This window comes from Lithobates pipiens, unplaced genomic scaffold (genome assembly GCF_037356315.1).
Source record: "Lithobates pipiens isolate NorthernLeopardFrog02 unplaced genomic scaffold, aLitPip1_a1.2 Scaffold_18, whole genome shotgun sequence".
NCBI classification, from domain to species: Eukaryota; Metazoa; Chordata; class Amphibia; order Anura; family Ranidae; genus Lithobates; species Lithobates pipiens.
The window spans coordinates 354779498-354796753 of NW_027507758.1; the positions used below are offsets into that span (position 1 = coordinate 354779498).

At 41.7% G+C, this 17256-nt stretch overlaps 2 protein-coding genes across 2 annotated transcripts in view; both read right to left on the bottom strand.

The window, feature by feature from the left end:
• The window catches only part of LOC143986720 (IgGFc-binding protein-like), a 34503-nt gene extending 32426 nt beyond the window's left edge, over positions 1–2077 (bottom strand). The window contains exon 1 of the mRNA XM_077485125.1: positions 1403–2077. Within this exon, the coding sequence (XP_077341251.1) occupies positions 1403–2077 (675 nt within the window). The remainder of the gene's footprint in view (positions 1–1402) is intronic.
• Positions 2078–3837: 1760 nt separating this feature from the next.
• The window catches only part of LOC143986721 (IgGFc-binding protein-like), a 284689-nt gene continuing 271270 nt past the window's right edge, over positions 3838–17256 (bottom strand). Inside the window, exons 71-74 of the mRNA XM_077485126.1 lie at positions 12911–13182; positions 12777–12818; positions 6910–7050; positions 3838–4115 (exon numbers count right to left, since the gene is read on the bottom strand). Coding sequence (XP_077341252.1) covers positions 3838–4115; positions 6910–7050; positions 12777–12818; positions 12911–13182 — 733 coding nt within the window. The remainder of the gene's footprint in view (positions 4116–6909; positions 7051–12776; positions 12819–12910; positions 13183–17256) is intronic.

The window sequence follows — 17256 nt, forward strand, 5'->3', positions numbered from 1 at the left end:
TTGTGAGGGAGGAGCAAGAACCGATCGTTTCCCTGACAAAGTGGGCTATTTGAAGATATCTGAAAATCTCAGTTGGGGGCAATTCAGTCTGAGTTTGAAGAACTGGGAAGGGCTTAAGAGAAGTGTTAGTGACAAGATCTAGTATTCTGCAAAGGCCAGCTTGAGACCAACGGTAAAAAGACCCAGGTTCCGTGAAAGCCGGGTAGAATAGGGGGTGGCCAAAGAAGGAGAGTAAAGGGGAATGCGGAGAGACCAGCCTAAAGGGGCCACGCAACCTGTCCCATATTTTCAAGGAATGACTAGTGACTGGATTAGTTATGGGGCCACGAGCTGAAGGCGGAATCCATAATACATTAGATATTAAAAGGGGATATAACTCAATTGCCTCCAGGGTGACCCATATGGGGACTTCACTGGTCGCGTGGAATAGGGTGAGCTGGGCTAATTGGGCTGCTTGATAATATCGAGTAAAGTTTGGTATACCAAGGCCACCCCTGCTTCTGTCCCGGAGAAGAATTGATCTCGGAACCCTGGGCTTAATTGGACCCCAGATATACTTGAACACCCGAGACTGCACAATACGGTGGAAGTAGGATGGAACTGGGATCGGGAGTACTCTGTATAAGTAGAGGAGTTTAGGGAGGAGGGTCATTTTGACAGCCGCTACTCTACCTAACCATGATATACAAAGAGACTTCCATGATTCCAAAAGGGAAGTTAGTTGTGAAAGCATAGGAAGATAATTAGCCCGAAAGAGAGTAGCGGGGTCAGCAGTCAATTTTATACCTAGGTATGGAAGTGTGGAAGTAGACCAGAGAAAGGGGAAGCTGTTTTGTATATGGGCCAATTCTTGGGGCGGGAGGGATACATTCAGGGCTCTAGATTTCTGCTGATTTACCTCCAGACCCGAAACGGTCGCGAATTTGTCTAAGATGGGGATGAGGTTTGGAAGCGTTGTTCGAGGGGAGGTCACAAAAAGGAGCGCATCGTCGGCAAACAGGCATATCTTGTGGGAAGTAGAGGCTATTTCTAATCCTTTGATATCCGGGGAGGCTCTAATTAAAGCGGCAAGGGGTTCAATGGTCAGAGCAAAGATAAGGGGAGAAAGGGGGCAGCCCTGTCTAGTTCCTCTTTCTATAGAAAAGGTATCTGAGCGGAAACCTGAGTATTTTATGTAGGCTTGTGGTTGGTTATAGAGGGAATTCACCCATTGTAAAAAGTGCGGGCCGAAACCCATACGTTTAAGGATATAATTCAGGTAGGGCCAAGACACCGTGTCGAAGGCCATCTTTATAGCAAGAGAAAGCAGGTGCATAGGGATTTTGCGGGACCTAGCTATGTGCTGAAGCAGGACAACCCTTCTAATGTTGTCACTGGCTTGACGCCGGGGCATGAAGCCTACCTGATCTTTATTAATCAGTCTGCCAATCAAAGGATTGAGACGAAGGGCTAAAACTTTGGCTAGAAGTTTAATGTCCAGGTTTAGTAAGGAGATGGGTCTAAAATTAGACCACAGGGAGTTATCGGTATTGGGTTTGGGTATCATGGCTATTATAGCAGTCAAAGTGTCACGGCCAAATGCCTGATTTTGCAGCAGGGCGTTAAAGGATTTACAAAGGAGAGGAGTCAGGATGGGAGCAAATTTTTTATAATAAGTGGCGGAAAGGCCATCAGGGCCAGGACGCTTGTGTGGTTTAAGGGTTTGGATAGCCGCAAGTATTTCTTCGGGCCTAATAGGTGTCTCAAGGGATTCTCTATCAGAGTCAGTCATTGTGGGCAAGGAAAGGTCACGAAACAGCCGATCAGCCGCTTGTTGAGTGAAAGAAGGTTTAGCCTTATATAAACCTTCCAAACGGTTACGGAATTCACAAAGTATCTTGACTGGGTTACTGGTAAGGGTGTGCTTATCTATTTTGAGTCTAATGGGGATCTGGTTTTTATCAGGGCGCCGCAGGCGCATGGCCAGCAGTGTATCTGGTTTGTTGGCTTTCGTGTAAAAAGTGTGGTTGGACCTACGGATAGCCTTGTCAGCAGACTCAGCCAGCAGCAGGTCCAATTCAACTCTGGCATTCTCCATTGCCAGCCTATGGGTCTCAGTCGAGGAGGCCTGGAACTGTAAGAAAGCCTGGTGGAACGCCTGTTCTAGTCTAGCCTGTCAGAGTTTCTTATCTTTTTTGAGGTGTGTGGAGACTGAGATACACGTGCCCCTAATCACCGGCTTATGCGCTTCCCAGAGAAGGGTAGGAGAGATATCAGGGGTGGAATTATTCTGTATATAATCCTTGAGAGCCACTTGGATATCTAACAAGTAAGATTGATTTGTAAGGTGGGCTTCATTAATACACCATGAGCGATCTCTAGATTGGGGGATCAAGGATGTTATCGAGGTTATTACTGCGCAGTGGTCCGACCACGGTATGGGTTGTATAATAGAGTCAGCCAAGATCGGGGAGGATGCAACTGAAAGAAAGATATGATCAATTCTGGAGAAGGATTTATGAGGGTATGAGTAAAAAGTGTAATTCTTTTTGGTCTGATTGCATTCCCGCCAAGTATCAATCAGTGAGGCTTGCTGCAGCAGCTTCCGAAACCGTAGAGAGGGGGTGTATTGTTCAGGGGCATAGGGAGATTTATCTAGATGAGGTTGCAGCACCAAATTTGAATCACCACATAAAAACAGAGTGCCCTTGCAATGGGTCCGTAGGACCTGGAGTAGATGTGATAAGAAAGTGGTAGGATTATTATTAGGGGCATAATAGGAAACCAAGGTAGTTTCTACATCTTGAAGTAAACCTACTAGAATAACATAGCGCCCTTCCGGGTCTTTAATTTCGGAGGTCACTGAGAAAGGAAGGGTATGGTGGATAGCAATCAACACACCACGTTGCTTTGTGGGAGCGGAGGCGGTGAAAACTTGAGGGTACCGGGAACTAAAATACTTTGGGGTTGCGTTAATGGAAAAATTGGTTTCCTGAAGAGCCACAATGCCAGCATTCAGCGATGCAAAAGACTGGAAAGCCTTGGCCCATTTGTTAGGTGAATTGAGGCCTTTAACATTAAGCGAAAGTATTTTTATGGGGGCCATCGGGAAAGAAATGAGGGGAAATGCAGAAAAGTCCCCAGGACCCCGCCGTCCCACCGACACATAGCAGAGAAAAAGAGGGGGAAAAAAGAGGAGAAGAGCGGGAATAGAGGGGAGGGAAAGTAGGGTTCGTAGGGTAAATGATATGGACACATTATGGAGGGGGGAACAGAAATCCGTCACCCGACCAAACAGTGCACAGACTCCCCAGTCGGCCAGCCGGCTGAAGGGTGTGTACACCATAGTAGGGGCAAGCCATGACAGCTTCCCGCCACAAACGGGTTATTCAAATAGAAAACAAAAAAAAAAAAACTAGAAATCAAAATACAATGACAAAGTTCTATATCAATAAAACCATTGATAATGGGCTATTAGTAGTCGTGGGACTAATGCAACACAGTCACAAAGCAATCCCATTGTGCAGGTAATATAACCAGGTACTAAAATGGGGAAACAGTGAGATTAGTCCTCACAACCGTGTACCTGAAAGAAAAACAAAACATACAAAAAAACACACAAAAAGAAACAGGCAGAATAGTAAATCGTAGGGTTTGAGCCTGTGCAACACCAGAGAGTAATAGGGGATTGTGCAGGGTCCCCCCAAAAAAGAAAAAAAGGGGGGGGAAACCCATCTCGGGACAGTCCCCTTGGCCCGGATAAGAGGTCAGGCAAAAATAGCTCTTTAGCTGATTTTTTAAAGGATTGTTTATGCTTTAATGTCAGTGTGTAAGATACAAAATTACAATTACACAAACTTATCTGGGCAGTTTAAATACCTGGCTGATGTTACTGTCAGGTAGAAAAATCTCTTCCAAATGCCACATATCTCCATGATTTCCTTCTAGGTTGGAAGCATAGACCAACCCATCTGATGTTAGTAGTGCCACCTTCAAACCCATATATTGTGCCACTCCGTACATGTGATACCAGAAACGTAAGCAGTGAGGTCCAGTAAAACTATTAGAAGGACTCTCTAGTCTTGCAAAATCCCCTTCTTTTGAATACCGTCCGTCGATATAGAGGTAATGTCCACCTAAATACGCATAGAAAAAACACATGTAAAGAATATAAGATAATCTAACACCAGCAAGACATGACATATTGTTAACTCCTCCCCGGGATTCACATTACATTGTACATTGTCTACTGCACTGCGTTACATTGACTGACAAAGTGCAACACTGTACCCAGATAAAATGTATGTCTATTTTCCCCCACAAATAGAGTTTTCTTTTGGTGGTATTTGATCACACTGTATTTTTTATCTTTTGTGCTATAAACAAAAAAAGACCAACAATTTCCAAAATTATTTTTTCTTTAACTTTCTGCTATAAAACATATCTAATTAAAAAAAAAACACATTTCTTCATACATATTAGGCCAATGTCTGCTACATGTTTTTGAGTAAAAAAAATCCCAATAAGCACATATTTATTGGTTTATGAGGACATTATAGCATCTACAAACTATGGGCTATCTTTGTGGAATTTCTATTTATTTTTTATACTAGTAATGGCAGCGATCAGCGACTTATAGCTGGGCAGGGGTATTGTGGTGGACCAGTGACACTAATACAGTGATCACTGCTAAAACTATGCCTTGTCACTGTACTAATGACACTGGCAGGGAAGGGGTTAAACTTCTAGGGTGATTAAAGGGTTAACGGTGTGCCTAGCCAGTGTTTTTGTGTACTGTATGTGCTGCTTTCACTAAGGGAAGAGATGGATTCCAGTCCTTGTTTTGCAGGAACACAGAATCTATCCCTTCCCCATACCAAAACTGTGGTCTGCCTTATTTACATAGTCAGATCCCCGTTCTGTGGGGTTTACAAAAGATCAGTAGGTGTTGGAGAATATTAAGTGCCCAGCACTCTCAGATCGATTTCTACTATGATTATTCACAGCAGAAGTGGAATCCATGCGGAGCATGCGCACCCCCTGCAGGCAGAATCACGTATATAAAGGTGATCCTGCACAGGAGAGCTGCCCTTTAGCAGTAAAACTGCTATGGGGAAGATGGCAAGTGGTTAAAAACACCATCAGGATACCTAGGTGGTGTCACTACTGACCTTCTTACATGAATAGTATTTGCCTGGCTGTCTCTGGCTTCAACATTATCAATCTGACCCAGAAAAGGTATGCAAAGCGGAAACTCCACATCTTCTTAGTACAACCTTTTTCTTTAAAAACAGTAAAGTTTACTTTTGAAATGGAGCGTGTGTGAATTGCTTAAAATAATTAGGAAATAGTTGAATAATGTTATACTGAGAAAGTTCATGATTAGTTAATCTTCCCCGAAACACAGCAATCTGTTTTTCTATTTAAGATGACTAGGTATAGTCTGATGATTCCTGCACATAAAGTACGTTAGCAATTGAATATAGCACAGGGAGCCTGAAATCCTATGGTGATTAGTGATGGTCGGACGGTTCGCCCGGCGGTCGTTTCGCGGCAAATTTCAGCTGTTCGCAGTCCGCCCGTTCGGCGGACTATTGGCGCCATTCGCCCAGCGGACTTCCGCGTTTACTGTGTAATAGAACTTTGACCTATGATGACACATCCATCATGGGGTACAGGATAGCCAATTGAGACATTACAGCACATGGACACTTGGACATTCCCCCTAACTTATAAATAGACCCGATCCGGTGGCCATTTTATATTCTTTCTTCTGTCACTATAGGTAGAGGTTGCTGTGTGGAGCAGGGAGTAATTTGCGTAATTTAAATTTGCTCGATCCTCAATAGTCATAATTTTTTTGTTGTTTTACAAAATTTTTTGCAGCTAACCAATAGCCGACCAGCCGCCGTCATTATACTGTGGCAGGTTAGCTCTTTCCCGCAAATCGCCATAGCTGTACATCAGCCCTTTAAGCAGCTATAGCAGGGGCACAGAGGCTTGCGCCGATGCATGGCAAGGAGACCCATTGCTGTTGGCCGGCGGGCCCTGTCTGCTGGCCACTGGCGATTGCGGGCATGAGAGCCAGAACAGGGATGTGTGTGTGCAAACAAACACATCCCTGTACTGACAGGAGAGGAGAGACAGTTTGTCTGTTCCTACTAAGTAGGAACAGCGATAAACCTTCTCCTCTAGTCAGTCCCATCCCCCAACAGTTAGAAACACACACGCCCCCTAGTCGTAACCCCTTCCCTACCAGTGACATTTACACAGTAATCAGTGCATTTTTATAGCACTGATCACTGTATAAATGGCAATGGTCCCAAAAATGTGTCAAAAGTGTCCGATCTGATCTCTGCAGTGTTGCTGTCCCGCTAAAAAATAATAATAATAAAAATGCTATAAATCTATTCCATATTTTGTAGACGCTATAACTTTCATGCAAACCAATCAATATACGCTTATTTTTTGCGATTTTTTAATTAAAAATATGTAAAAGAATATATATTGGATTAAAACTGAGGAAGAAATACATTTTTCAGATATTTATTATAGCAAAAAGTATAAAATATTTTTTTTTTCTTCAAAATGGTCACTCTTTGTTGTTTATAGCGCAAAAAAATAATAAACACAGAGGTGATCAAATATCACCAAAAGAAAGCGCTATTGAGAAAGAAGGAAGTCAATTTTGTTTGGGTACAACGCTGCATGACCGCACAATTGTCAGTTAAAGCAATGCAGTGCCCTATCGCAAAAAATGGCCTGGTCATTAAGGGGGCAAATCCTTCCGGGGCTGAAGTGCTTAATGTCTCTAGCGACAATCATCATAAGTAGACAGCATATAAAATATGATTTTATAATAACTATTTATACTTTAATACTTATAAAGCAATCATTTTAGGTTAGTGTAAACTCTGCAGAGCTATTTACCTCCTGTTGTATGGTCATAAGAGGGCCCAGTAAATCCAGATGGTGTTGGTCCTGTCCATTGGGTCCAGTCCATGTGATCAGACATTGATTGCTTCCAGTTACATAAATCCACATCAAAAGAACAATCAAAGCAATAATTTTCTGCAACAGGTAAAACCACATGAAAAAGTATTTATATTAGTTTATAAAAGTTTTATTAAGAAAAATGGACAACTCATGACCAAGTGCTATTGCGCGTTATGTGTTTGAGTTGTCATTGGTTTTAACAGTGAAGATTTATTTAAATCCAGTAATGGGATGTGAATGGGTTCTGTTTGTAATATCAGCACAAAAATACAGTTGTGCTCATAAGTTTACATACTCTGGTAGAATTTTTGATTTCTTGGCCATTTTTCAGAGAATATTAACGATAACACAAAAATGTTTCTTTCACTTATGGTTAGTGTTTATCTGAAGCCATTTATTATCAATCAACTGTGTTTACTCTTTTTAAATCATAATCACAACAAAAACTACCCAAATGACCCTGATCAAAAGTTTACATACCCCAGTTCCTAATACCGTGTATTTGCCCCTTTAACATCAATAACAGTTTGAAGCCTTTTGTGGTATTGGTGGATGAGGCTCTTTATCTTCTCAGATGGTAAAACTGCCCATTCCTCCTGGCAAAAAGTCTCCAGTGCCTGTAAATTCTTGGGCTGCCTTGCATGAACTGCACGTTTGAGATCTCCCCAGAGTGGCTCAATGATATTGAGGTCAGGAGACTGAGATGGCCACTCCATAAACTTCAATTTATTCTGCTGTAGGCAATGACAGGTCGACCTAGCCTTATGTTTTAGATCATTGTCATGTTGTAATGCCCAAGTACGTTCCATGCGCAGCTCCCTGGCTGATGAATGCAAATGTTCCTCCAGTATTTTTTGATAACATACTGCATTCATCTTGCCATCAATTTCGACCAAATTTTCCGTGCCTTTGTAGCTCACACATCCCAACAAAGATCAGTGATCAACATCCATGTATCACAGTAGAAATGGTATACCTTGTTTATGGTTGTAGCCAAAAAGCTAAATTTTGGTCTCATTACTAGACATGTGCATTCGTTTTCGTCCGAATGCATTTTCATCCGAATTTCAGCTATTTTCGTTTTCGTTTTGACAAACGATAACGAAAGCACAAAATCCGAAAAACGAAAGATCCGACATAAATAAATGCTTTATTTTCGTTTTCATTGTTACAACAGTTCGATATAGAATAGGAGATTCGACATGACTCTGACGATAACAATCTGTCTATAGAACCTGTGGTCGAATGTGCTTAACCTTACCTCTATTAGTCCAAGATTATATAGAGAAAATATTCGACAGAGAAAAAAGATTTGACAGAGAGAAAAGATTCTGCAAGTTACTGTCCTAAAAAGTGTTTGGGGACCCGGGTCCTGCCCCAGGGGACATGTATCAATGCAAAAAAAAGTTTTAAAAACGGCCGTTTTTTCGGGAGCAGTGATTTTAATAATGATTAAAGTGAAACAATAAAAGTGTAATATTCCTTTAAATTTCGTAGGGGGGGGTTGTCTATAGTATGCCTGTGAAGGGGCGCATGTTTCCCGTGCTTAGAATTGTCCCTGCACAAAGTGTCATTTATGCAGGAAAAAAAGTCCTTTAAAATCACTCGCAGCTATTATGAATTGTCGGCTCCGTAATACAGAGAACACTCATTGAAAGTCATTGATAAAAAAATAAATAAATAAATAAAAAAAAAAGCGTGGGGGTCCCCCAAATTCAATTTCCAGGCCCTTCAGGTCTGGTATGGATATTAAGGGGAACCCTGCCTCAAATTTAAGAAAAAATTTGACGTGGGGTTCCCCCTAAATATCCATAACCAGACCCTTCAGGTCTGGTATGGATATTAAGGGGAACCCCGCATCAAATTTAAAAAAAATTTGACATGGGGTTCCCCCTAAAAATCCATACCAGACCCTTTATCCGAGCACGCAACCTGGCAGGCCGCAGGAAAAGAGGGGGGGACGAGAGAGCGGCCCCCCCTCCCTCCTGAACCGTACCAGGCCACATGCCCTCAACATTGGGAGGATGCTTTGGGGGTCCGTGACCCCTCAAAGCACCTTGTCCCCATGTTGATGAGGACAAGGGCCTCATCCCCACAACCCTGGCCGGTGGTTGTGGAGGTCTGCGGGCGGGGGGCTTATCAGAATCTGGAAGCCCCCTTTAACAAGGGGACCCCCCAGATCCCGCCCCCCCCCCCTGTTTGAAATGGTAAGGGGGTACAAAAGTACCCCTACCATTTCACAAAGAAAGTGTAAAAAATGGTTAAATAAAACAAACACACTTTTGAAAAATTCCTTTATTAAAAATAAAAAAAAGATTCCAGCGGCGGTAATCCACTCTTGCTATCCAGCGACGGACGGTCATCTCTACAGCGATGTCTAATGTCATCCAGCGCAGCGCAGCATCCTTCTTCTGTCTCCGTGGAGGAGACACTACAGACATTCCGGCGGCTTGACGTTTCTTATATAGGGTGGGCGGGGCCACCCGTCACCTGACCCCGCCCCCCTCTGACGCAAGGGGAAACCCGGGGTTCCCTGTGACGTAGGGTTGACCCGCACCCCTCTGATGTAACACAGGCAGGTTTCCGTTACATCAGAGGGGGGCGGGGTCACCCATACGTCACGGGGAACCCCGGGTTTCCCCTTGCGTCAGAGGGGGGCGGGGTCAGGTGACGGGTGGCCCCGCCCTCCGTATATAAGAAACGTCAGCGCCGGAATGCCTCCAGTGTCTCCGTGGAGGAGACAGAAGAAGGATGCTGCGCTGCGCTGGATGACATTAGACATCGATGGAGAGCTGACCGTCCGTCGCTGGATAGCAAGAGTGGATTACCGCCGCTGGAATCTTTTTTTATTTTTAATAAAGGAATTTTTAAAAAGTGTGTTTGTTTTATTTAAACATTTTTTACACTTTCTTTGTGAAATGGTAGGGGTACTTTTGTACCCCCTTACCATTTCAAACAGGGGGGGGGCCGGGATCTGGGGGTCCCCTTGTTAAAGGGGGCTTCCAGATTCTGATAAGCCCCCCGCCCGCAGACCTCCACAACCACCGGCCAGGGTTGTGGGGATGAGGCCCTTGTCCTCATCAACATGGGGACAAGGTGCTTTGAGGGGTCACGGACCCCCAAAGCATCCTCCCAATGTTGAGGGCATGTGGCCTGGTACGGTTCAGGAGGGAGGGGGGGCCGCTTTCTCGTCCCCCCCTCTTTTCCTGCGGCCTGCCAGGTTGCGTGCTCGGATAAAGGGTCTGGTATGGATTTTTAGGGGGAACCCCACGTCAATTTTTTTTTTAATTTGACGCAGGGTTCCCCTTAATATCCATACCAGACCTGAAGGGTCTGGTTATGGATATTTAGGGGGAACCCCACGTCAAATTTTTTCTTAAATTTGAGGCAGGGTTCTCCTTAATATCCATACCAGACCTGAAGGGCCTGGTAATTGAATTTGGGGGACCCCCACGCTTTTTTTTTTATTTATTTATTTATTTATTTTTTTATCAATGACTTTCAATGAGTGTTCTCTGTATTACGGGAGCCGACAATTCATTACAGCCGCGAGTGATTTTAAAGGACTTTTTTTCCTGCATAAATGACACTTTGTGCAGGGACAATTCTAAGCACGGGAAACATGCGCCCCTTCACAGGCATACTATAGACAACCCCCCCCTACGAAATTTAAAGGAATATTACACTTTTATTGTTTCACTTTAATCATTATTAAAATCACTGCTCCCGAAAAAACTGCCGTTTTTAAAACTTTTTTTTGCATTGATCCATGTCCCCTGGGGCAGGACCCGGGTCCCCAAACACTTTTTAGGACAGTAACTTGCAAATTAGCCTTTAAAATTAGCACTTTAGATTTTGAACGTTGGAGTCCCATAGACTTTAATAGGGTTCTAAAGTATGCTATATAGTTAGCTCCGTCGAATCTTCTTTATACATTCGACAGACACCATTCCAAGACAGATTCGACCGTAATTCATGTGGATTTTCGGACGAATGCAATTTTTGAACGAAAAACGAAATAAATAAAAACGAATTTCGGGAGTAACTAAATAAATTAAGTTTTCAGACGAAAACGAAATTCCGAAACGAAATATTTTACTCTGCACATGTCTACTCATTACTTCAAATGACTTAGTGCCAGAAGGTTTGAGGCCTGTCTCTGTGCTGTTTGGCATATTGTAAGCGGGATACTTTGTGGCATTTGTGTAATAAAGGCTTTCTTCTGATGACTTGACCATGCAACCCATCTTTCTTCAAGTGCCTCCTTATTGTGCATCTTGGAACAGTCACACCACATGTTTTCAGAGAGTTTTGTATTTCACCTGAAGTTATTTTTGGGTTTTTCTTTGCATCTCAAACAATTTTCATGGCAGTTGTGGCTGAAATTTTAGTTGGTCTACCTGACCGTGGTTTGGTTTCAACAGAACCCCTAATTTTTCACTTCTTGATTAGAGTTTGAACACTGCTAATTGGCATTCTCAATTCCTTGGATATCTTTTTATATCCCTTTCCTGTTTTATACAGTTCAAAAACCTTTTCCTGCAGATCTTTAGACAATTCTTTTGCTTTCCGCATTACTCAGAATCCAGAAACGTCAGTGCAGCACTGGATGAAAGATGCAAGGGTCTGTCAGGAGTCCAGAAACGCAGTGACTTTTATAGACACACACACTAATTACAAGCAAACAGATCACAGATGAGGATGGTTACCTTTAATAGCCATTCAATCCCCTTTGTGTCAACTTGTATGCATGTTATCAGGCCAAAATCATCAGGGTATATAATCTTTTGATCAGGGTCATTTGGATAGTTTCTGTTGGGATTATGATTTAAAAAGAGTAAACACAGTTGTTTGATAATAAATGGCTTCAGCCAAACACTAACCATGAGTGAAAGAAACGTTTTTGTGTTATCATTCATATTCTCTGAAAAATGGCCAAGAAATCAAAAAGTCTGCCAGGGTATGTAAACTTACGGGCACAACTGTATCTTTGTTGTCAAAGCTTTCTGACTTGTGCACCAAATTTGCATTAGGTTTGGCTCTTTTTTTACTCCACTTTTAGAATCTGTCATTCTAGCTGCAATAAGCAAACTGACAGGGATCAAGACCAACTCTGTGTTGGTGTACAAAAAAAAAGACACCAGTGCTCAGACTGGGTGCCTTTTGTGCTGGGTAAGTTATCAAGAATATGATAGCTTCCCACACTGGGATCCCTAGTTTCTACAAAGCTAATTGCTGCCCCACTCTTCTATCAGTTGGGGATTATTTGGGTACAGGCTGAAAGTAAACAAATGCATGTGTATGCTGGTTACATCAGTGTCCAAATATGGCAATGGCCCATTTGTTTACTTTTAATTGAAGACCGTGGAAAATCCACAGTGGCTGATTCAGGATGGTGATAAGACATCTTTTATGGTTATGGTTAATTTTGGCTTACTGTTTTGAAGTTGAAAGGCCTTTGAAATAAAATGCATTTTAACATACTGTATATTGTAAGATATAAAATATCAGCATTTCATCTTTTTATAAAATGATAGGTGGTGCTGATCAGTTAGGTTCCAGTTCTCCATAAACCCCATGCCCATCCTGAAAAGATTGATATATTTGTAAGACTAAAAACAAATGTATGGTCCTGGTCCTACAAAAGATACACATATATATTCTCTCTTTACTCTCCAGCTGATAACAGGCATAATACTAAATGATGAGTGAGAGGGTGATGATTTTTAGTATATTTCCTAAACTAAACTTTACTTTGGTTTATTCATATATATATTAAAGGAGATGTGCAAATAATTTACCTGGCACGGTTGGAACGATGGCTGTAGTGGTTGTTGTAATTTCTGTTAATTTTGAAAATCAATAAATGAGTCTCAAGTTACACTTTCAATATTTCTATTTGAAATCATTTGCATAACAGATAATTTTAACTTACTGCAAATGGTGTTCTCTCTCCAGTCACCAACAATGATACCGACAATTTCACAGGTCGCAGCATAGGCCTCTAAAGCATTGCAGAACTGATCTTGGTTTCCTCCAGTTACACACAAGTCATATACACAATTGTCAAAATATATCTGAGGAAGAATGTGGGGGTGACAGTCCTTGAAAGGTCCATTGGTTGATAATAACAGTTTACATTTGTCTTCATAATTAACCTCTTCAGTGGGATCACATGGCAAAGGATCAACAATGTCTTCTTCACATCTATTGAGGCAAATCATTGAAAGATTTAATGTTTCTCTTATTATATTCCTACCAAGATGATATTAGCAGAATTTGGTTCTCATATTTGTTTCCATATTATAAAAGAGGAAACTAGGTTGGTTGCTATTAGTCACCATTTAACCTTGTTAAAGTGTATGTTATCTCAACCTTTCATATGGTTGATATTTGTTTGTTGTACCATGCACTTGTGTTAAAAAGTATCTAGTTATCTTTGTATTTCTTCCTTGTATGGTGTTCCTGCCAGTTACAATACTTTTCAATTTCAATCTGAGCATGCTAGGCATGAGAGCAGATCCATCTCAGCATGGTCAGTTTTCTGGCTGCACTTGGAGAACAGCCATTTGTCCTTCAATGACTGAGATGGGTGCTGACATGTGCCCCCTGCACAGCCATTCTTTGTGAAGATCAGTGAACTGCTATTTTTCCACCCCACCTCTCCAAGCCCCTTAAAGTGGGAGTAAATATCTCCTAAATGTGTACCGTTTAGAAGATATTTACTTGAATGGGCTGGTGACTACACCTGTGTATGCATTCTGAAGGAATAGCATGCCCATACCATTCCTTCAGGGTCCAATTCTGTGAACATTGGCAGACGTGTGCATATGCAGGAGTGACATCATTGCAGCACAGCCAATCAGACAGCTAGAGGATGCAAACCTGGAAGGAAGACCTGCTAAAGATGGAAACCCTGTCAGCGGTGACAGCACATCACTGGATAACTTAATTTTAAGGTAAGTTTCCCATAATGTGCTAGTATGTGCTAGCATGTGATGCATACCAGCAATTCTAACGTTACATTGCAGGTTTAAAAAAAAAAAGTATGGTGGTTTACTACAGCTTTAGGCAGCTGAAAACTGAGGTTATATGATCACTTCTAGAAAAGAGGGATCTTTAAAAAGTTTCCACTTTAAAAAAAAAAAAAGTGCAGAAACTTTTTTAGGAACCCTTAATTTATAGGGAAAAAATATTTAAGTTACGCTTACTGCTAACGTCTTTTACAGTAGTCTTTCAGGACAGCCACAATGAAAGGACAGCCACAATGAGAGAATAGACAAGAACTTACCACCTAAGGTGGGACTACGGCTTTCAAAACCTTTCATCCAAAGGCTTGCTCATTCGTCGATACCAGGTCCACCCTGTAATGTTTTACAAAGGTGGTGAAACTGGAACACATTGCTGCTTTGCAAATCTGCTCTGGCGTCCCTCCAGCCCTTTCCATCTGAGAAGCCGCCATAGCCCTAGAAGAGTGTGCTTTTATACTAACAGGAACCTCTTTTCCTGTCAACTTATAGGCCTAGCCAATGGTTACCTTGAGTCATCTGGCAATGGTGCATCAAGATGCTTTATACCATTTTCTTGCCCCAGAAAACAAAATAAAGAGTCTGACTTCCTTACTGTTTTTGTCAGCTCTAAGTTTTGCAGGATACATCTCCTTACATCTAAGGTATGAAAATTAAACTCACTTTCTCCTGAGGGATTAGGTACAATGGTGGCTCCATTAGGGCCTGCAAGACCAGAGATAGGTCCCACTTGTGGATGGAGGAACCTTGAACTGATTTCTGTCTTGCTAAAGCTCTGAAAATCTGACCACCCAGGGGTTGGTACCTGGCTCTTAAGGGTAGTAATGGCTAACCCTTTATCTGCCCAGCACTGCAAAACTCTAAAACTGCTATGGGTCTCTGCACCTTGAAGGAGTTTCCTATGCACCACTCATTAAAGCAAACCCAGAGCTTTTTGTAGATCCAGAGTGTCTCCTTCTTTCTGCTATTGAGGAAAGTGGCTATCAGCCTTTCTGAAAAATCCTTGGTTAATATTTCTTTCTCAGTAGCCAGGCCGCTAAGTTCCAACTGTGTACCTGGGGATAGAGGACTGGGCCCTGTGAAAGGAGATCCTCATGAAGTGGAAGGAACCAAGGAGGTTCTACTGCTAACTGCTTGAGTATGTGAAAAAGGGAGGTGGGTCTTTGAATGAGGCTATTGATTTGTGGGGGTGAAGTAATTTGAAAGTATATTTGATTGGCATATTGAGTATTGAGTCTGACAATACATAACAATAATGCACATAGTAAAAAAGGTTTACTATGTATACACACACATACATGGTGTAGACCTCATGAATACATTACATATACATATCAAATGGATGGCATATAAAATTGACATGAGATTTAATATAAAATTAATTATTGCAAATTCATATATGTACACATCATCTAAATGGTGCTATGCATTGTCATCAATGGTAAGAAAGACAGTATGATCATTTGGTTATAGATGATGGGTCTAAATAGGTTCCCATCTGTAGGCATGGAAAAAAGGGTACTAGTGTGCACAACCCCGACTAACTTACCTAAATTGTCACTAAAAATCAAAAACAATTATATAAGGGAAGCTGCCAACATATAAAAAGTGATCTTTGCACAATTGAAATAAATGTGAAAATAGTATGTGGCGCTACCTAAATTAATATACTCATAAATAATGCTCAAAATAAAATAAATATACAATAATTTACATCAATAATATGTGCAAACAATTATAAATAAATATACCTCATAACTTGATCTGTGCAAAACACGCTGACAACAGCGTGCAAAACCGCAATAGATGTGCAAATACTGAATGATAAATAATGTGCAAAAAGCATATAAAGTGCAAATAATTCTTCAAATATATCCGTGTATCACAATAATAAAGTGATCTAATAAGGAAATAAAGTTCTTTTTGCAAAGTCCCTAAAGTGATAATGGTGTTTTTGCTTTCACTCTCTCACACAGGTCACTGGAAGTTAACCGCTTGCCGACCGCGCTATAGCCGTATGCAGCTGCAATGCGGTCGAATAACTCAGGGAGGGCATACTATGACGTCCTCCCAGAATCCCGCTCTCATGTGCCCCCTGGGGCACGAACCCGAGAACATCCATGATCATCAGGTCCAGGGGACCTGGCACATCACGGATCACGGTAAATGACCGCTAATAGAGGCCGTTTACTACGTGATCGCTCAGTCAAATGATGGAGCACTCACTTGTAAACAAACTGGCGTCACGTCCGGTTCCTCTCTCCCCGCCCTGTACCTATCAGTATAGTGCGAGCGGAGAGGGGAGAGACTGATAAAAAAAAAAAAAGAAAAACAAATCTTGATTTTGCAAAGAAAATTACAACTTCAAAAAACTCACTATGCCTCTTACTAAATACCTTGCAATGTCTACTTTCCAAAATGGGTCATTTGGGGGGGGTATTTGTACTTTCCTGGCCTGTTAGGTCTCAAGAATTGAGATAGGCCATCAGTACTTACGGTGTGATCAATTTTCAGAGATTGACACCATAGTTTGTGGACTCTATAACTTTCACTAAGACTAAATAACATACACCAATTTGGGTTATTTTTACCAAACATATGTAGCGATATAAATATATGAAGAAAAATTAATAATTTGCTAAATTAAAGCTCTATTTGTGTGAAAAAAAAGGACAACAATTTTATATAGGTTCAGTGTTGCATGACTGAGTAATTGTCATTCAAAATGTGAGAGCACACAAAGCTGAAAATTGGTCTGGTTAGGAAGGGGTTTTAAGTGCCCAGTGGGTAAGTGGTTAAACATGGCACCTAATGACAAAGAACTCTCTGAAGATCTGAAAAAAAAAGATTTGTTGCTCTACATAAAGATGGCAGAGGCGATAAAAAGATTGCCAAGACCCTGAAACTGATCTGCAGCAGTACAGCTGTTTAAGACCATACAGCAGTTTAACAGGACAGGTTCCACTCAAAACCGGTCTTGTCATAGTCGACCAAAGAAGTTGAGTGCACATGCTCAGCGTCATATCCAGAGGTTGTTTTTGGAAAATAGATGTATTAGTGCTGCCAGCATTTCTGCAGAGGTTGAAGGGGTGAGGGGTCAGCCTATCAGTGCTCAGACCATATGCCACACACTGCATTAAATTGGTCTGCATGGCTGTCGTCCCAAAAGGAAGCATCTTCTAAAGATGATGCACAAGAAAGCCTGCAAACAGTTTGCTAAACAAGCCATGTCCTGTGGTCTGATGAGACCAAG